Genomic DNA, 21,882 nt, shown 5'->3' on the forward strand with positions numbered 1-21,882 from the left:
AGCTTATACTCATAGCTGTTGGTCAAAATTGTAATGTTTAGTCCTAAACTCTTCAGCCCTTTCCACAGTTGAGTTTAGGGGGGAAATTGGTGTATGCGTAATTAAGTTTTCTAAACATTTGAAGCATTCTGTTTGTTCTGAGCATGTGCTAGCCCTGTGGAGCAAGTGCACACAGGCTGGTCTCAGGTCTCAGCTTCCCATCTCGTTAGAGACAAGTGGAATTCATGGGCGGAAATAGCTGAGCAGCAGAAATCGGAGCCTGGGCCTAAAGGCAGGTGTGCCGAGTTGGGAAATGAAAGTGGCAGATGTGTTACACATCTATTTCGCAACCTTTTCATCAGTTGAGGTTTCACATACCTCAGGAGATAAACTCTTAGTATGTTTATACAGATGTATAGGTTTTTATAATTATAATGAGTGTAAGAATCTCACCTAGTCATAACTATCACATTCTGGTGTCTTCCACAAAGTTTAATGTCATCCACACACTGTTAGAACAGTTCTCCTTTCTGTCTCTTCCTGCAAAAGGACTAACTCAAATGGCCTTGAAAGCTGTGAAGATGCTGCCGCCAATGAAAACAAGACTGTTAATGGCAGTGATTCTCCATTACTCACAAATGGAAACTGCAAACCTTCTAGACCTCCCAGGCCTTCTAGACCCCCTCCACCCACTCCCCGCAGACCCACTTCAGTAGCTGGTAAGCATTCTAGGGCCGGGCATTCATTTCAAAGCTGCACACTCTTGGACTGAATGGAGCCATTGCTGATGCTGATTTTTAACTACAGTTTTTCATGGTAAATTCTTTGGCGGATAATTTCTGAAGGACTGTTTTTTAGCTTACGTTCAGTACATGTTGTTCAGTCGTTGTTCGTATTAGAAATGTCTGCTAAGTAATGATTGCAGTGATACTGCTACGTATCGTGTTGCTGGGACCAAAAGAACACAAGTGAATGCTACTACAGCACTAAAATGTCTCCTGAGTTTGAGGCTTGAGATGAAATCTACTGAAGGACTCGCAGAATTGTCTCAAGCTGATAATACTGGGTTTTGAAATACTTGTTATTTGTTTCTACAATTCTAGTTAAGTGCTGCTATTTCGCAGTATTTAAAACATTCATTACTCTTTTGCACTGAAATGGATAGAATTTTTAAAAAATTTTATCTGCTTATTTAAAAATGACAAAACTTTAAGACAAGTAGTCCTGAAAAGTTAGTTGATGTTTTTAGGGTAACTCTCTTACCCCCGTACGCTGCAGTCTGTTTCAGTAGTCTCACTATTACAGCTGGTAAATGCTTAGTCTGGATGGGAAACTGCGATACAGTAATTAATTTAAAAGATTAATCCAGTGTAGTTCAGTAGTAAGGCCTGACTTCTATACAACTTTTAATCCCACCCACCAAATGGCATTCAGAAAAAAATGAAAATGTTTAAAGAATGTATGTATTCCCCTCCCATTCCGATAATTTCTTTCCATGCAATGTCAAAGCTCTTCTTGAAAATTTTATGCTTATTATCTCTTAAATTATTATTCCAAATAATAAATGGAAAATAATTAACTCATCAATGCAAGAAAGTAGTTTTTTGTTTATAATCATTTAGAGTTTACAGAATGCAGACAACTTGCTTTGGTAAATATGATTTATTCTATCAGAAATATTAAAATTGTGCTATTGATGGCAGTTCTTGGATTAAAGCATTTTTACAAAGTGAGACAAAATTGCTTTTTGGTTTTTGTGTAAGCTGTAAAATGTGGCTTTATGCGTGCACTTGGAAATACCAGTTCCTGCATGTTTACTTTTGTGATTTACAACTTCTAAAATAGATTGGTGATAAATATCAGTTAAAGGCTTTTTTCCTTCTGGTTTTCTCTCTGACATCACAGCGAGTGTAAATGGTCCTTCATCCGCATCCACAGAAAATGATGGGGCCAGTGCAGGATCGCTGGCAGGTACAGCCGCAAATACATCTTCAGAGCAGAGCCCTGAGGGGGCAACAGCTGCAACAACAGCTCCTGCAACGGCTGCGCTCGCCACCCCTCCAGTATCAAGACAAGTCCAGCCCGTGAATCCTCCACCTCAGGCACTTACTACAGTCAGTCAAGGTCCTCTTCCACCTGGGTACGAGTTTAATAACTTTTTTTTGTGCCACGTTTCTGGTTTGGTTTTATTTTACTTACAGTAGGTGTAACAAAACATTCATAACATCTGCTTTTTGCTGCATAACAAACATCTCCCCTGATAATAGTTTGGAGGTTTTCATAACTGTTTTGTCTGGTAGGCCTTCAAACATGGTGTATTCAAGAAAAATTAATCTTTCAGATATTTTTGATACTTGTCATACACTCCCATGTCAGTGAAACATAGAAGTTTTAAACAGTGTGACAGCTTGCTGTCTTCAAATTAGAATGAAGACAGGTAGTAAAATATTGGTATAGGTAAGTAGAAGAAAAGCTGCTACTGCAGTACATAATCTGTGATATATCCTGGAGTTTTGGACTTCATACTACAGCTCCTGGGAGTAGCGTGGGCACACTGTTGTGGTTCAGGCACGTGTGGAATTTGCCAGATGGTTGGTCTGTTGCCTCAAAGCTCTCATTTAGATTCTAAATGTTAAAAAAAAAAAAAAAAAGTTTGTGGACTCCTCGAGTGAGGAAAAGCAAAGCTTCCCAATATGAGTGGTGTAATTGGTGAAATACCTGCCTTAATTTGCAGGCAGTTGAACCAAAGGGTAGGAGAGGTCTGATTTATATCGCTTACTCACAGGATAACTGTGAAATATAAAAGCAGTCTTGAAATGAGTGGTGTTGCTTTACCATTTTGATTGCAACAGAAATGGCAAATTAGCATGCTTTTTTGCCCTGCAATCATAGAATCATCGAATCATTTAGGTTGGAAAAGACCTTTAAGGTCATCCAGTCCAACCATTAACCTAACACTACCAGTAAAGTCCACCACTAAACTAATAGAATCAGAATCACAGAATCATTTAGGTTGGAAAAGCCCTTTAAGATCGTCCAGTCCAACCATTAACCTACACTACCAAGTCTACTCTAAGCCAATCAGGGTAGACTAGACTAATGTTACATTTGATGCAAATACAAGTGTAAGTCAGTGTCCCAAATGCTGCATAGGCAGAAAATGTGACTAGTGCCCTTACGATGAACTCTGCATATATGTGATTTGTGCAAAATTTGCATATTTTGAGGATTTAAATTGAATTAATGTTACTTTAAAAGGGGATTATGCTCTACAGATGATTCTGGCCAACAAGTTATTGATATACTTGATATTGAATACAAAACTATGCTTCATTGCTTGCTAAAATTGTATGTGTAGGCATGAATTTTAGCTTCGGTTTCCCAGAAACTGAAGGTGGTCATGTAGAACGTTTTTTTGTATTCTAGCTGACACAGAACTACTGTTAATATGAACATTGTACCACTGTATATTGTACAGCATTTTGGTGCATCTCATGAACCAAGTGTTAGTTTCAAGCATTTTATTTAGAAATAAAACAAACATTTCTCATATTTATACTTTACATGAATGGTTGGAGTAGTTTGATCTGGAGGAAGACAAAAATACTGTTTTATTTTCAGCTGGGAGCAAAGAGTAGACCAACATGGTCGAGTATACTACGTAGATCATGTTGAAAAAAGAACAACGTGGGATCGGCCAGAGCCTCTTCCTCCAAGGTGAGCCGGGATAAGTCACATGATCGTCTAGGATACCTCTGGATTTTTCAGAAATTGACTGTCAGTTTACTAAAGCTAGAAGCCGTGTTTGTAAATAGAAATGTGAACCCAGTGCAAACAATTGCTTCAGGTTGTCTCCCAGGAGTTCTGCAAAAATGCATAGTGTGTAGTATGGAAAAAAGTTGAATGTCAAAAATAACAGAATCTGAATTTCCTGTCAAAGATTAAGCAAGTGCATCTCTACTGAGAAACAGATCTCGGTTAAAGACAGTAGACACCCCCGACTGTAAAAGAGAACCAAAACCACAGAAAAGTATTTTGGTATTGAGGTAACTATCAGCTTGAGCAAGAATGCCCTTGGTTACCTCTTTATCCTAAGGTTACTGTTTGCAGTCCTTTGATCTTGTCTCAGGGTTCCCAGCTGCTAATTTACTGTGTTCTTATAAACCAGCTTTGGTTATTAGGCTTTTCCAGCTGTTAGCATCAGAACAGCCAGTGATGTTAGTCTTTACATGGAAGCGGTGTTCACATTCGTTCTATGTTTCTTATTTTGTAAAAAAACGTAAGAAAAACATAAGAATTATTCTGTTGCACTTCACTTATGCTCAAGTGGTTCACATGCTATACAGAATTGCAAAGTAAAAACGTGGGATAGTAAAGAGAACTTGATATTAAAGAACAAAAACTGGCAGAGGGAACCCACCTGTCCATACTCAGTTTATTTTGAACTCTGAGAGGATTGACTAGTGTTTTACTTAAACTGATTGAGAATGATAATGTTTTCACTCAAGTTTTGTTAAGTAGTACTGATTTCATAAGAACTGAAAATAATTAAAAAAAAAAACCCCAAACAAAAACCAAACCAAAACCCAATGCCCACACCTTCCTTTTCTGTCAGATTAGAGTGTGAGGAAACCTTGCATTGTACAGCCCAAACTGTCAGGGTTTTTGCTGTCTTTTTAGGAGAAACCAGGAGACTATTGTCTTACGGGTTGGGTGGGATAAATGTAGTAATGATGGTATAGTATTGGCAGTGGTTTGTGCAGCTCTTAAACTATATCAAAAAATCCTGAAAGTACAGTATATGGAACGAGTCTGACTTGGTATAGTATGCAACAAAGTAAAAGCAATCCTTCTCAAACAATTTTAGCTCTTACATAGTTTTAGTGGAGAGTAAAAGGAGAAAAAGAAGTCTGCTGATGAGCCCATCTTTTATGTCCACTTCCAGCCTGTTTGCCTAAAAGTGCTTCTGAGCCCTTAAAATTGTCTGCTACTGAGAACTGTTGCTTGTAATTTTTTTTGAAAGCTGGGAGCGACGAGTTGACAACATGGGGAGAATTTATTACGTTGACCACTTCACTAGAACGACAACATGGCAGAGACCAACATTAGAGTCTGTCCGAAATTATGAGCAGTGGCAGCTTCAGCGCAGTCAGCTTCAAGGAGCTATGCAGCAATTTAATCAGAGATATATATATGGGGTAAGGAACAGAATGATGACCACAAAGGTTAAGAAAGAGAGGTATCTTTCTGAAATTTTCAGCCCATTAGTCTCTCTTCTGCATATTGAAAGTATGTATGTATGTATGTATGTGGGTTTTGGGCATGTTTGTGGGTGAGTTTTCCCCATAAAGATATCAGAGTTTGTTATGGTTTATTCTTTGTGATACTATAGTATCTTTGTGTGTGTAGCATGGCAGGAAGTAATAACTGGTAACCTTAGTTCATGTCCTTGCAGTGGCTGCAGGCGGCACATGCAGTGTAAAGGGGTTTTTTTATTTGTCAGCTGAATATACATGTGGTTGTTTGATAAAATTTATCTACAATACCGATAACAGCCTTTGGTTCAAAATAAACTACAGCTTAATAATAAGCTGGTTTGTTTGCATTGCATCTTGTATTGGCTTGGCCAAAGACCTGGAAGGCAAGCAAGCTCACAGGACGAGGACATATATTTCTGCTTTGGGTAAAATGTAATATGCACAATGAATGTTACGAAAGCAGGGAAATGGAAAATAATCCTTCCAGAATTTTAAATCCATTGTTTACCTCTGATGAATAGTAGACTTCAGATAACTCCAGCTCATGCTACTTGTTTATCAAGAACGGTGCAGGTTCTAAATTTGCTATGTGTGTAGAGAATAAAAATAGAGCTCATAAATGGTGATAAGGAGAACTGTACTGAATGCAGGAATGAAGTGGTTTGCTTTCTGTTTGTTTTGAGTGCTACTGTACTGATTTCCCTTCTGCGTAGGCAGGGGCACTAAACAAAGAATAATTATTTTCTTGGCACTGTAGTTAATTAAGCATGTCATGGTCTGTAAAACAGGCCTTCTCTGTGAAGAAAATTAAATAGTTGGCATCTTTGCTTATATGTAACATTAACAAAAATGAATTTACTTCAGTAATTCATGATGGCTATGGTAGAACATCTGGAAAGCAAGCGACGAGTCATTAATGCACCATTTGTTTGTGTGACTTGCAGAACCAGGACTTTTCGTCCACGCAGAACAAAGAGTTTGATCCTCTTGGCCCTCTGCCACATGGATGGGGTAAGACTGACTTGAAAGTGTTTAGTAATGCAATGTAATTAAACATTGAAGCGTACTTCTGCCAAACTATTTTGTCAGCTGTTCTAGGCTAGTTTTTAAAAATGAAAATCTGATCTTTTAAAATTAAATCTAATTAAATGTGCTGTTGAAACAGAGTCCTGACAAGGATGTGCAATTTCAAAGTAGATTAGAAACTATCAAGTATTCTGGTTTACTCCCTGTAACTATCATGATAATTTCTTTCACACTGTCATACTTTTTTTACCACTTTCATTAGGCAGGATTCCCTCCCACCATCCTGTTCCTGCCAAATCAGACTCCAAATCCCTTCTAAATAAGACTGCCAAATTCCCTCTCCAAACCTATCCTTGGGAGAGTTTTGTTGGTCTGAAAATGTTGTGGTTTGTTTTTTTTTTTTTTAATAATGACAACTAACCACTTCTTGACTTGCCCCTCTCCCTGGAATAAATTTGCTGTTGTACTTTACAGGGTTAGCAATATACAATTAATATAAATGGAGGGGGGCAGGTTGTGGTTTAACCCCAGCCAGCAGCTCAGCCCCACCCAGCTGCTCGCTCCCTCCCGGTGGGATGGGGGAGAGAATCGGAAGGGTAAAAGTGAGAAAACTCGTGGGTTGAGATAAAGGCAGTTTAATAGGGACAGCAAAAGCCGTGCACGCAAGCAAAGCAAACCAAGGAATCCATTCCCTCCTTCCCACGGGCAGGCGGGTGCTCAGCCATCCCCAGGACAGCCGGGCTCCAGCACGCGTAGCGGTGCCTTGGGCAGACAAACGCCATCGCTCCCAACGTCCCCCCCTTCCTCCTCCTCCCCCCAGCTCTGTGTGCTGAGCGTGACGCCGTGCGGTGTGGGACAGCCCTGGGCTCAGCTGTCCCGGCCGTGTCCCCCCCAGCTCCTTGTGCCCCCCAGCCTGCCCGCGGGTGGGGTGGGGGAGAGGCAGGAAAGGCCTTGGCTCTGTGCAAGCGCTGCTCAGCTACAACCAAAACATCCCTGCGTTATCAGCACTCTTTCCAGCACAAATCCAAAACACGGCCCCATGCCAGCTACTGTGAAGAAAGTTAACTCTGCCCCAGCCAAAACTAGCACAGGGGTCTACAGAAATGTAAGTGTGAAACTCATTTCTGGTGTGACTATCAAGCAGATATAAGAAATGTGACTATCAAGCAGATATAAGAAATGTGACTATCAAGCAGATATAAGAAATGTGACTATCAAGCAGATATAAGAAATGTGACTATCAAGCAGATATAAGAAATGTGACTATCAAGCAGATATAAGAAATCAAGTTTCATGATACACAGGTAAAGTTCTCAGTATTGTGTAACTTTAAAGCAAGTAATTACTTGGCAGAGTTAGACCTGGGTTTTTGGCTTGTCTGTTTTTCAAACATACCTATTTGGATTTTTAGTTCTGGTATTGATGCAGTTTCATGCCATAAAGTTGTTGTTCCCCACACTTGTGCTTTGTTGCATTACATATATAACATTTCAAAGAAAGTTCTTTAGGCTGGCATTGCCCAGGAAGCAACAAAACGGAGTTTCCACATCATGTTGAATTCTGCTGTCGGTGTAACTCTCATAGACAAGTGTCTGTTTCCAGACTTCTCTTGTAAATTGAAGCTTTTTACCTGTGGTAGTCAGATTTTGGCCTGTTTTTATAATTTTGTATTCTATATTTCTCTTGCAACACTAAATAAAAATTGCATAAAGGCTGCAGAATGGTAGAGAAGACCAAGCCAGGGCATTTATCATAAGCTTTGTTCAGTCATGGGCATATACTAAACTCTCTGAGAGAAAATATAAATGTATTTCTTGGAAAATCACTTTCTATTGCCTGCTCATAATTTGAATATGAAGCCCTTGATACTTGTCTATACATCTGTTACCTATTTTGTGTTTACTGTCTGTATTACTTGTAAGGTATGTTACAATAATCAAAGCCGCTGGAATTTCCTGTGGAGCAAACAGCTTACACTTTTTTTCTTCCCATTAATTTTTCCCTACAATTGAAAAATAAATAGCATACTAAAGGATCTTAAGATGGAAATTTCAACTTCATCAATATTTTAATCCATATAAATTTTTAACTTGCAAAAATACTGAAAAACCTTTTTAAAAAGTGCAAGCAGTAGGTCAGTAGATCTAGTGAAGGTAAATCTGTGCTGAGCTACTGCCTTCACACAAATGCTTATATTGTTGTCACGATGCCCAGAACCTCTCCTGTGGTCAGGATTGTGGCTATAAGCAGCGCAGGTAGAGGTAGCTGAACTTTTCAGGGTAAGAATTGAGATATAAAGAACTTAAGGGTGTTCAGAGGTTAAGTGCAGCTTTTCACTGAGGACAGGCGACGGTGTGGTTTTGTACGACTACTAGCGCTCAGTAGCGTGAAGACAGGTTCCTGTTTGTGAGTAGCCTGTTAAGGGATAATGTCTATGAAAGGGAAAAGACGTTGAGTCAGAGGAGGTACAGAGAAACCTGAAGAAGCAGAGGCTGTGGCAGGGTCTGCTGATTGATTTTATTTATTTTATTTGCTGTAGTCTCAGCAATACATTAAGCAGGTACTGAAATTTTTTTCCTTTCGTATCTTTGCAGAAAAGAGGACGGACAGCAATGGCAGAGTGTATTTTGTCAATCACAACACGCGAATCACTCAGTGGGAAGATCCTAGGAGTCAGGGGTAAGAAATCAGTTGCAGCTTCATGTAAGTCTGGAATGAAAATGTGAGGAAGTAGTGAGACTGAGAGCTAGGAAGCACTGCCCACAGCTGAAACATGGACTGTCCTGCACAAACTTCAGACAGCCCGTTAAAATATTGAAAGGTACTAGCCAAAATGGGAACTGCCAAAATATTACTTAGTAATACTACAAATACCAGGAAAGTCTTGGTCGACAGCAATAAGTTCATTCCCCAGAACAGCTCCTGTGCTTTTTATAAAGAGGAGATGCATGTCTAAACATTTGTATCATTGGGGGAGGGATTTCTTGATGGGATGCTGCAGGGGATCCTGAATAAGAACAATTATTTCCTAGACAATCAATAGCTGAAAGACAGAAGACAAACTTGAAAAACTGCAGCACCCCTCCTCAGACCTTTTAAAAAAGAGAGAAAAGCGGGGGGGGAAGAAAACTATTACTCTTAATACAACCCAGCAACCAAATGTGCTGGCTTCACAGTTAGAAATGTGGTCCTACAATGTAGTTCTACGGAGGGAAATCACTCAGAGCACTCTGGAGTGATACTACTCAGCTCTTCCCAATATTCTGAGATCTATTTTTGTTTATACCAAAATTGAGTTGGAAGTTGTTGAAAAATTAGACAAGATCAGTGTTTGCATTTTACTTTTGTCATTCTGAAACTCTTAAGGTTTTGGCTACTGTGATTATACATGAGGTACTAAAAGCTACTTATCAAAATTATGTCAGTTTTTGAGTAAAAACCTGATAGTTAGAAAATAAAATTCTGTTGTGTAAGTGGAAGAAACATCAGTAAACCTTGCTTACATTTTTCCCTTAAGTTTCTATTTGCTGTTTTTCTGGGTAGTGCAACCAAATGAGCTAATGTTTATTTGAACAGTCATTTTAGTCTAACTGAGAGCTGACATGAAAATTTAAGAGGAAAAAAGACAGAATAAATACTGAATGGAAGGTTTCTCAATACGTAGTTTTTCTAGATCTGCCAAAATTTTTACTGTCTCGGGTATTGTTCAATTGACTTGTATATTAGTTGATCAGTTACCATATATTTTCTTGTATCCATAGTCAATTAAATGAGAAACCCTTACCAGAGGGCTGGGAAATGCGATTTACTGTGGATGGTATTCCATATTTTGTGGATCACAATAGAAGAACCACTACATACATAGATCCCCGCACGGGCAAGTCTGCTCTGTAAGTGTTTTTAACATCATACTAAGTTTTCAAAAGTGAAGTTTAGTATGCATCATTTTTGAAAGTTGGGTTTTTTTCCTTTGTACCTTTTTTTATGCAGAAAGTTTTACGTGTAGTAACGCTTCTTAATTTTTCTCATTTTTTTTCATCCACTGATAACTGTCCCTGAAGAAGGCAGTATTTTGAATACTTTCGAATCCTTCTTGCCAAGTAGTATGTAAGATTTGAGGGTAATAGACGAGCTTCATCAGCACTGTTGATGACCAGTTCCCTTCCTTCCAGTTATTATTCCTTCTTTTAAAAAAGTACACTCAACCCCTTCTTTAATTTTTAGGAACCAGAATGAAGCTAAAACCAGAATTTAATGCCCATCTTAAATTAACTGAACGTCATCGCATCCTTATTGTTAGAATCTTCTTTTTACAGTTAATAATCAGATACTATTTAAAAAGTACTGTGTATGCACTCCACAACTTACAAAGGAAGATTTTTGTTTAAAAACAAGAAAATTACACCCCAAAATCAAAAAATAAGTGCATAAGTGAAAATAAGTGAATAAGAATCATCCACCTAGATAGCCAACTAAACCATACAACTATATAACTAATACATTTGCAGGCTTTTACTTAAATTACAAAAAAACACTTTTGAAATCAATTTTTTCCTCCTTTTGGTTCCAGAGACAATGGACCCCAGATAGCTTACGTGCGTGATTTCAAGGCAAAGGTCCATTATTTCAGATTCTGGTGTCAGGTACGGATTCATTTCTTGGGAATATTTGTTTGCATTTTTTGGTTTTGCTTACATGCTTTAAATGAGCTCTTCAGTGCCTTGCAAGTAAAGGTAATCAAACTACTTGAAGGTTACAAGTGAGTTAAAGTAGGAGGGAGTAAATACAGGACTTGTATAAACTCATGTAAGCTTTAAAGCTAGGCAAGCTGTGGCTTTAAAACTTTTTAGAATAAAGGAAAACATCCATTTAGCTACTTTTTTTAAAGTGGTGGGTTTCAGAATACTGTTTTCTTTCTGCTGTTAATAAGGCGATATATGGAGGCACAGTATTTTTATAGTTAATACAAGATCTGCTTTCTGCACAAATAAATACAAATGCAGGGCATTTGACAGAGAACATGCATGTCTAAACTTTGAGGAATATACTGTGTAGTACGTTAGCATGCTCTAACATAATATCAAATTCCAGTGTGTCAGTCTTGGGTCCTCTATGTATGTCAAAAGATAAGTAACTTGGTGTTTAGGAAAAAGTCTTAGGTTTAAATGTTCCAGTTTTCAAGAGTCAATGAATTATCCTTTGAAAAACAGCAGAGAGATTAGCCTAATTTTTCACTTTGAATTTTGTGCAGAATAACCTAAATTTTCTAATTTTTAAAATCTGGGGTAGAAAGCCTTGCTGACTTAGAGTATGTTATTGATCTTGATGTTTTCCGATGTCTTGTAAGAGTACAGATCTGGAGGCATGTATACCTCACTGTAGATATCAATATTGGAAGCAATTTGATCTTGGAGTAAATTACCGTTCCAATATCTTGATTACTGGGTTTGTTTTATACGGAGTAGTGAAATTCAACTGTACCTCTGAAAACAATATATACAACAAATAACAGTCCAAACTCAGTATTAGAAACTTTAAGTGATTGTACACATCACCTTTAAAAAATTTCATTTCAGCAACTGGCAATGCCACAACACATAAAGATTACAGTGAGCAGAAAAACACTATTCGAGGACTCATTTCAACAGGTATCGTATTAAAACATGTTAGTAGTGGGCATGAAAAGTTGAGTTGATTAAATTTATTGTCACATATCATTCTTGATCCTTTGACATCTGGCTAACGTTATTTTAAGTGAGACTAACAAAAAAATACTAGTTGAATAGTTAGGATACATTCATACTTACATATTAAAAGATCATGCTAAAACATGAAGTTCTGGCTCTAAAGACTGATTCATCTGACAGAGAAGGTGATTTTTTTTTTTTTTTATTTTTAATTTTTCCTCAGAATTCTTTAAAATCTGAGTTAATTTTGAGGGGAGCACTGTGGCAGAGCAGCTCCCTGTTCTCAGGAAATTTTCATGTTGTGCTTATGTTTGTTGGCACGTTTTTACTGAACAGTGTGTTACACAAGCATGGGCTATGTACCAAAATACAGTAAGTTGATCTTAGTCTGGGTGTCATGGGTCTTTATATGAGTAACGAATGGTTAAAAGAAAACAAAAATTACTAATTCTCTTTAGCTTATTAGTAGCAAAATTCTTATTAATGTCTATAGATCTAAACCATGGTTAAAAGTTGTTCTATACAATATTTTCAAAGGCTTTTGAATTTTACGTTTACTTTTTGAATGTTCATTGTGGCAATAAATCACTCCCACTGCTTGTTAAATTGAAGCCAAAAGCAGCTTTTTGTCAGTCTAATAAGATACATAGAAACGGGCTTGGAAGTGTGCAGAACAGTTCCTTTTGGCAGGTACTCTTCTTGGCCACTTCTGTATTTTTCTGACTTAAAAGTAACTTAAGAAAATAAAGACCTTATCTAAGAAGATAGGAACTTCTAGCTTCCTCTGTCCCTAGCTGATTTTTTTTTAATCTTCCTATACGTCTTCAGGCTTCATTTCTTGTAGAAATATCACAGATGTGTCAAGCCAGGAAATTTGAACAAATAGAACAGTATGTCTTGAGATAAATATATTCTTAAATAAGGATTAATGTTTCTTGTTCAAATTACTGTAAACTGGCTTACCAGAAGCAACAAGTAGTGCAGTTGGCTAGTCTTTTCTTTTGGAACAGTAAACTCTTCAAATAAAGGGGTTAGAAGGGGACAAAATAAATCCTGTAACTGAAAGTTAGCTCCAGCCTTATTTCTAAAATCATACTTGGTCCTTTTACAGTAACTGTAGAGGTAATCAAATTATACTGTACTGGAAAGAATCGAGAGATAGACTATGTAATTATGTAAAGATCAGCAAACCTGGGTTTCCTTAGGAAAACAGGGTGCCTTATCAATAATTTAGATGATAGTCACAAAGATCTGAGTTAATTTTTTTATACTTGAATGACTAACAAGTATCATCATTTGCAGATATCTCTGTTGGGGTTATAAAATTTTTTCTGATGATTACTACAGACATTTAGGACAGATTTTAAAATGCAGATCTTGACCCAAAATCAGTGCCTCTCATTGCAAACAAAAACTTAAGGTTCTTCAACACACAAAAGTGTTATGTGAAATTTCTTTATCTAAACCTCTGACAATTGACCAAATCAGCAAAATTACAAATTTGGTCATTGTATTAAAACCAGAATTGGTAAAGTTCCTTAGCTTAGAATGCTTTGGGTTGGAAGGGAGCTTTAGAGCTCACCCAGCCCAGCCCCTGCAGCGAGCAGGGACAGCTTTAACCAGAGCAGGGTGCTCAGAGCCCCGTCCAACCTGGCCTGGGATGTTTCCAGGGATGGGGCATCCACCGCCTCTCTGGGCAACCCCTTCCAGTGCTTCACCACCCTCAGTTTAAAAAAAAAAAAAAAGCATCTCTGATTCTTCCTAACTTAACAAACAAAAAACCCCTTAGATTTCTATTATCCTCTTCAGGAGATGAAGCTGTAAAAAGAAAAAATATGTAATGTATGTTTATTATTGTTTTGTTTCCAATTTATTTCTTTGAGTCTTTGATCATAGCTCTTCATTACTTGTAACTGGGATACCATTCAGTATGGTATTTAACAGATACTGAATTTACTCACTTTGGGCCCGTTATTTATTGGCTGGATTTCTGTCCTATACTTATAGACAGGCTGCTGGCCTAAGTATCCCAAGTCTTTAATTTCAGAATTACTATTTCTTTTACTTTTTAATCTATGGAAAAAGGTTTGCACTAACGCTTCACATTCCATGAACATTCCATAAGCAGGTACTTCATGTACTCATCGTTCATTTTATGGTCTGAATTACTCAATGTTATGTTGCTTGATAGCAAATAGTAGTAAGTCTAGCCAGTGCTTATAGCTGTTTCCTTAAAAAGAACTGATTGTTTTTCTTTTACTAAGATAATGAGCTTCAGCCCTCAGGATCTACGGAGACGTCTGTGGGTTATTTTCCCTGGTGAAGAAGGCTTAGATTATGGAGGTGTTGCAAGGTAAACTGAACTGAAATGGCAAATAGTATCTTTTTCTGCAAGTTGGTGGTGTGAAGACTTCCCCCAAAGTAGATACTCAGACTGCAGTGCTTTCAAAATACTAGTGAAGCTTATTCCTTATCTTTCCACAGAATATTGGAGGAAGACAGTTCCTTAAGATGTATGCATGTCTTAAAACTATATAAAATTATTTTCATTAGGAATTACTTTAATTGTCTCAGTGATAAGAGATGCATAGTTTACTGAACTACAGCAAGCCTTTGGCACAACTGTTAATATCAAAGAGGAGTTTTATTGAAAAAGTGAATAGAAATCTACTTTCAAGTCAAAAGTCTTTACTGGAATGTAACCGAGAAGCACATATACTAATTAGCGTTCCCTAAAACCCTAAAGTTTAAATCGGTGGTAGACTTTTAATCTGCTCATTTAGATAAGGGTGTTTTTTATCCAGATGACTGACAGTTGCATATCATTGTAATTTTGCATATTAATTCATAATTTGTGTTAGTTTCAATTTGGTTTCAGTTTGCTCTAGCATACTTTCTGGTAGAGAAGTCAGATTGACTACCTATGTGCCAACAAGTTCCTAAGTCAACATGAGTTAACTAAAGCAATTTCTAATTTAATTTATTTTGAAATGTGTTTTTATTGCTTGTGTGATTTCAGGGAATGGTTCTTTCTATTGTCACATGAAGTTTTGAACCCAATGTATTGCCTGTTTGAATATGCAGGGAAAGATAACTACTGCTTACAGATAAATCCAGCCTCTTATATTAATCCAGACCATCTGAAATACTTCAGATTTATTGGAAGATTCATTGCCATGGTAAGCTCAAAAGTAGAAAGAGGTTCTCTCATGTAATTTTTCCTATAAATAAATATTGTAGTGTCAGATGGATGATTAAACAATTCATTTTTGAGTTGAAACTATTATCAGGTGGATATAACTACTGTTGGTATAAGTTAATTCAGCATCTTAGCAGTCATGATATTTAGGTTGTTTTAATTTGTTGGCTGTCAAATTTCATTGGTACAGAGTGCACAATGTTGTCATATTAAGTATTCAATCATCCTTTGCATTATTTTGTCTGTTTTCATGTTCTTCAGGCTTTGTTCCATGGGAAATTCATTGACACCGGTTTCTCTCTGCCGTTCTATAAACGTATCCTAAACAAGCCAGTAGGACTCAAGGATTTAGAATCTGTTGACCCAGAGTTTTACAACTCTCTCATCTGGGTAAAGTGAGTTTGACTTGATTTTGTTCTTGAAATAGCAATACGATGTTTTTGATTTTTCACTTATGCCAGGAAGTAGGTGTAAATTTATTACTAAAAACCCCACGGGAAAGTATACTAGATCAACTGCAGAGCAGTACTGGAATTTTGACTGTAATTTTAGATACACAAAAAATAATTTGATAATGCAAAAGCCTTACTGGTTCATTGAATATTCTGCACAGCATCTTGCATTCCATTTTTGCTGTTTTTTAATAAATCTAGCTAGGTGTTGTACAGATGTGGCAGTCTTGAACACTTACAAATAATATGGCTTGAGTAAATTCCACCAGAACTTTTCAGATAACTGATTAAAAGAAATTGGCAAAAGTCCACTCTGTTTCTGTCTGTGTCGTGGTTTAACCCCAGCCGGCAACTAAGCACCAAAACCAGGAGCCTCTAGTACCTCTGGTTTAGTTAGAAAACATAAAAAGTTTAGTGCTACAATAATGTGACGTTAACAAATGTAGTTTATTATTTACTACCACATAATTCTTCTGTTAGTCATACCTGAAATTTGACTTAAAGGTTAATATTGAAGATTTAATGCTTTAAAGAAGTTAATGCTCACGTATTTTTCTGGCTGTCCTTGGGTTTTTGCTCCAAGCTGAATGATTCAAGACCGATCCTACGTATAGCCTTCCATGTACGCATCTTTATTCTACATTCATACTCTTTTTGAGTTGTCCTTCTCCACTCCTTTGCAGATTCCTCTCTAAAGAGCAGCGAGTAAAAAGGATCTGGAGTTTGTAGACCATAATTATTTTGGAATTATGTGTTTAAAATTATTTCTTAAAACATTTTTAAAAACCCTTAGATCTGAAGCATTGTAATTCTGTACTTATTTTACAGTAGCAGGACTCCAGGATGTTGTACTCCATGGTTGATGTGCACCATTTGTTTCAGTAACACAGGCGATTTTCCTTTCCCAGCAGTTTAAAAAACAAAAAAATTGAAGGGAGAGACAAAAAGACAAATTCAGTTAAAAATTTTTTTGCTTCTGTTGTAGTAAAAACAATTTGCAGAAAAATTAAGTCTCTCCTATGTGACTAGAGAGATAAAACATTTTACTAAGAATCATACAAAACGAGAATAATTTAAAAAATGCTTCGAGAAATTAATAAAAGGTGTGGGGATAGCTTGGCTTTTAAAATGCAGAAATAAATATAAGAGACAAGATTGTCATCTGCTGTAGCAGTGAATCTTGGAAGCATTATCTTGAGTAATGAAGGGCAGGGGAAAGCAGCTTTACAAGATGTTCACAAATTGAGATAGGAATTTTGATTTGTTTTTTTAAAGAGTAGTATGTTCCATACTCAATGTATGTGCTGCTAAAAGGTGTAGTGAGTTAAAATTCCATTAGGAAAACTTTAAAATAGTTGCTATTTGAGTAAAGATGCCATGAAACTGAGACCTGAAAGGGAAGAAAAGGTCTCAAAGCTCTAAGTCCTGATTTCTGTAACTAAAAAAAAAAAATATATGTACATTTTTTGATGACAAAACGGATAACAGGATTCCTTAAAGAAGGGCACGTTTTTGTCATCTTGTGACTTACTGAGCTTTAGAGACTAAGCAAATATGATACTGAAAAATGCAAGTTATAGGGAAGAAATTTGCCTTAAATCCTGGGGGAAGCTATTACTGGTGAATGGTCTTCTGACTAAATTGGAACAAGTTGCACGTATAATGACGTTTACCTCATGAACATTATCAATCTGTTAATATTTTGTGGAAAGTCTAGACTAAAAGGGTGTTATTTTAAGCCATTATCGGTAGGCAATAGCTGCATCTTTGCATTTGTGTGTGTAGTACACAAGCTGGCCACTCTTTACATTTCAAAGCAATGGGTTTTCTTTAAACCACCCAATAATCGCAAGGTCTTTCAGTGCTGCTCGAGTGTGTTACGGTTATTCTAGGTATGGTTCTTTTGGTGCATATGTAATTTATAATGGTCTAAAAGAGAGCACAGAGGCTCCTGGATGTCAGTATTGGGCTGCTTGTCTATGGCAATAAATGGGGACTTGCCACAGCCATCGCAGACTACTTTTTCCCCTCATTTTAATTCAAAGTATACAGTGTTGCAAGATACCACCCTTGGACTGTTGGTGTGAAACTTCCAGTACTGCATTCGTGGGTACCAGCAGTCCCTAATGAAAGATTTTGTCAAAGACCGGAGAAGCCTGCATATGTAGCAAGGAACTAGAAAACTCAACGTACTGTCTTACATCTTGCTCTTTACATGAGGGTTTCAAATGACTGAGCTGTGCTGGCTTTTATTAACCTGCACTCAGGGTTTGGGGTTGGTCTTTTTGTTTGTGGTTTTTTTTTTGTCTGGTTTGTTGTTTCATTGTTTGTTGGGTTTTGGGTTTTGGTTTGGGGTTTTTTTGTAACCACAGAAGAAACCAATAGGGAAGCTTAAGGCTGTAACAAGAACTTTTCTGAAGGCTGTCTCTAGAGCAAATGTGACCCAAAGAACAGTAGCAATTCCTATAGCGATAAAGGAGCCTCGGTTGGAGTCCATGAAAGGTTTTGTCCCTTTGAAAAAACACTTAAGGATATGAAAATTTTGGAGAAAATCCTTTAGACCTCTGAAGGGGTGCACATCGAGCTCTAAGTACAGAGACCCAAACTTCAAGTTTAGTAAAGCTGAGCCTGCTTATGTATAATGCTGATGAAGTTATCCTCTAAGGAAATTACTCCAGATTTGTAGGGAAACAAGTCACATCTGTCAGGGTGGGCATAATTTTGTTCCTCGCCAAAAAAGCAAATTTTATAACCTTCCAGGAAGCTTTTGGTAGTTTTGAATTTCTTGGTGCTTCTCCTATCAGGTGGCCATTTTTCTCATTCCCACAATTTTGAAAATTTCACAGAATCATTGAGTTTGGAAGGGGACCTCTAGAGGTCATCTGGTCAAACCTCTCTGCTCAAACCGAGCTAGAGCAGGTATCTTTCATTTTAAAAGGAAGGGGTCATTTATTTCATCATCCATCCATCTGAAGCCTTCCCTCCTCATCTGAGATTTCATGCAGTGGTGTATATGTTGGAAAGATCAAGTTCAAAAGCACTGTTGCGTCACGGTGCCAGAAAAACCGCAGTGCTGTTTTCAAGACTGACATGTCTGTGTTACTGTTCAGGACAAATAATCTTGATTTTGCACTTTGTTTTGGGGGAAAATGGTCATCAAAACCTCTGTATATGCATGTGATTCTTCACTTTACAGAAGCACGTATCAACATACAAATGACAGTGTTGTACCTGTTATTCTCCTGGCTATGAACGCCTATAAAGAGAATAGAGTTCACTTGAGCAATGTTTGTTGGCTACAGATTCTTCCTGTGTTGAAAGTTCTAAGAGAATTCCTCTTTAGCAGGGGTATTTGCACTTTGTTAACTGAGGAGCTTGCAACGTTTTAGTATATGCTTACAAGATAGTCCCATAAATATACTGGAGTTGAAGAGAATTCATTAAGCATGCAAAGTCTTTCTTAGTTGCTTCTTACCTGCTATTATCTGACAGTGATGGCTCTGTTTTAACACAGTCCTTCCTGTGTTAGAAGTAAGCTGCTAGAAGAAGCAATCATTCAATGAAATATCATTGTCATTACTTGAAAAGTTTCTGTATTCCGTAGACATTCCGCAGATCCTAGTCAGCAGGGAGTTTGTCAGCCTTGTGATCGGTAAATATAAGGGTACTACTGATCAAAAACTCTGATCAGGAGTATAATTCGTGTATGCACATTGGTAAAATGAGTCGGTACTTCTTGTAAAACCATAATTACTGTGTAAGGAACGTTTCCTTATTTGGATGATTTAGCTCCAAACCTTTTTATCCTTAAGGTTCTTCATACCCATTTTCTCTACTGAGTACAAGGTCTTGACACAGTTATTTAAAATTCTGTTTTTTTCCTTGTAGAGAGAATGATATTGAAGAATGTGGCTTGGAAATGTTTTTCTCGGTTGATAAAGAAATTCTAGGTGAAATCAAAAGCCACGATTTGAAGCCAAATGGTAGCAACATTCTGGTCACAGAAGAAAACAAAGAAGAATACATTAGGTAAGAATAAATGAAGATTTTAAAATATTCTTATCTCCGTCGTTTTCTTTCTTTAGTTCTGGCAAGAAAAGATTGTCAAACTATGTAATTCTGTCTCTGAGTAATTGTTGATGTTGACAACAAGTGGCAATTGCTTGGATATCGTATTTGAAAGAAGACTGTTGCTAGAAATAAGTTTTTAAAATCCACTTTTGCCAAAGATTACAGTTAGTAGAAGGTCCACTTTCTTCCTAGAGATGTTTAAGTTTAGCAGAACATCTTGACAACAAATAAGAATGTCAGGTATTTCATGAAATCATTGCATGTGTTTATTACTGGAATTATATTGCTTCATAGCCTGCTGATATTCGACCCAGCCATGTTTGGTTGGGGTTTTTTTAAACTTAACACTTTTGGATGCTTTTGTTATGATTCTTATTTTTTAAAGATACTTGGGATCGCTGCTAGTTTTATCTGAACTGGTTTTACAGTACAATTAGGTCTTGGCATTTGTAACAGGACAGTTGTCCTGTTGTATTGTCATAAATGAAGGATTATGTTGGCAGTATCAGAATGTTTTAAAGCAATAAGTTAAGGAAGGAGCCTAAGAGCGATTAAAAATGTGAACAGTGACCTGCTTTGTCCTGAAATATCCCCTTCTTACTCAGTGTGCAGCAGTATATAAGCTCTGCTTTAAGGTGTGAACTCCAGTATACAACCTTGGAGAATGCGCTTGCGAAAAAAAAAAGTCACACGTTGCAGGCACAAAATAAACTGAATCACAGTAGAATTTTCTTCTTTCTTACGATGTGTTCTGTGAAGGCTTCTTTCACGGGAAGGGGTGAGGGAGAAGGGAATGGATTTTGTTTTCATTGCATGAGTAATCTGAAGACACATCAGTGATTCACAGAAAAGGTAATATTTGCAGAAGAAACACACTGGCATTCTGCAGTTTTGCAAAGTATTATTAGTGGGGTTGAAAATAGGGAGGACCTGCAGAAAACCATTCTCTTCTAGTTTCGAGGAACCCAGGGAGAGCTCGCATTCCAGTTTCATTCGTATTCTTTGGCTTACTCTGAGTCCTGCTTTAAGTCCCCAAAGTTTCTAGGATTGAAATCAGAAAATAGCCATCTCTCCTTTAGACTCCAGTTCTCCTGACAGGTTAGGCTTGAATTCAGCATAATATCTGCTTCTCCCTGGGTTCAGGTTCTTCGGGTCTCCTGCCTGCTTTTCACCCTTTTATTAATGGAGAGTGGAGTTTCTGCCACAGAGCAAAGTTTCATGATTAACAGAAACAAATATGGAACTTTCCAAATGGACATAGTCGTTTCTTGGTAAGCTAGCAGTCCTACTTATCTTCACCAGTACAACTTGACCTAGTTTTTACCTTTTCATGGATAATGACTGAGATTTCTGGGGAGAATACTAGACAAATATAGCTCTGCATTTTTTTTTTCTTTCTTCAAATACCTAGGGACTGCTGTGCTCTCATTAATATAATCAGTGAATAGATGCTGCCTCCTGTTTGAGTCCAAAATACTTGCCGTAGCAGAATGGTTGGAAACATAGGGTTTAACTTAAATGAAATCATTTGCACAGAGTAAAGGTTACTCATAAGATTATACAACGCTCTATCCCCAGAACTTTCCAGACTTTCCATTTCTTTTTTTTTTTTTTAAACTTAGCCTGCAGTTCATCTCAAAATAGGCTAACAAAGATGTGGCCATGGGTTAGCACAGACCACTTGAATTACCTTTCTGTATCTTCTTTTACAGGCTAGTAGCAGAATGGAGACTTTCCCGAGGTGTTGAGGAGCAGACGCAGGCTTTCTTTGAAGGCTTCAACGAAATTCTGCCACAACAGTATTTGCAGTATTTTGATGCTAAGGAACTGGAGGTAAAGGATTGTTTGGCTATTGCTAAATCCAGGTTGTTACGCATAAAATACTTAAAACTCCAGTCATTACGTCTGATGAGCAGAACTTGCTAAGGCTGACAGCTCGTGTTTTATAGGGCTTATGAGGGAAACTTTATGGACTAGTACGTGATTAGGGTGTTTCCCTTCCCTTTCCTTTTTGCAGCCTACTTACGTGTTTCTAAAGGCATTTCTGCCAGTAGAAATTTTTTTATCGAGTTGCTTTTGTAATCCCATGACTTGCCTGTGTTGAAAGAATGAGTAACTTCACAGAAAGGGAGATAAAACCAGATATACAATGGACAATCGCACGTAGACTGGACGAGGTTCTAGATGGCTTTGATCTCTCAAAATTACAC

General features: G+C 37.4%; 1 protein-coding gene across 3 annotated transcripts in view; it reads left to right on the top strand.

Annotated features, from left to right (window-relative positions):
• The window catches only part of ITCH (itchy E3 ubiquitin protein ligase), a 64,514-nt gene that overhangs the window by 37,238 nt on the left and 5,394 nt on the right, over positions 1–21,882 (top strand). For 2 of the 3 annotated variants that reach the window (XM_075721436.1, XM_075721434.1), the window contains exons 7-20: positions 529–698; positions 1,885–2,119; positions 3,601–3,696; positions 5,003–5,177; positions 6,182–6,248; positions 8,858–8,942; positions 10,025–10,153; positions 10,834–10,906; positions 11,840–11,911; positions 14,215–14,303; positions 14,970–15,129; positions 15,411–15,544; positions 19,490–19,630; positions 21,385–21,505. In XM_075721436.1, coding sequence (XP_075577551.1) covers positions 529–698; positions 1,885–2,119; positions 3,601–3,696; positions 5,003–5,177; positions 6,182–6,248; positions 8,858–8,942; positions 10,025–10,153; positions 10,834–10,906; positions 11,840–11,911; positions 14,215–14,303; positions 14,970–15,129; positions 15,411–15,544; positions 19,490–19,630; positions 21,385–21,505 — 1,747 coding nt within the window. The remainder of the gene's footprint in view (positions 1–528; positions 699–1,884; positions 2,120–3,600; positions 3,697–5,002; positions 5,178–6,181; positions 6,249–8,857; positions 8,943–10,024; positions 10,154–10,833; positions 10,907–11,839; positions 11,912–14,214; positions 14,304–14,969; positions 15,130–15,410; positions 15,545–19,489; positions 19,631–21,384; positions 21,506–21,882) is intronic. The other variant, XM_075721435.1, reaches the window with a different exon arrangement.

Source organism: Pelecanus crispus, chromosome 14 (assembly GCF_030463565.1).
Source record: "Pelecanus crispus isolate bPelCri1 chromosome 14, bPelCri1.pri, whole genome shotgun sequence".
NCBI lineage: Eukaryota > Metazoa > Chordata > Aves > Pelecaniformes > Pelecanidae > Pelecanus > Pelecanus crispus.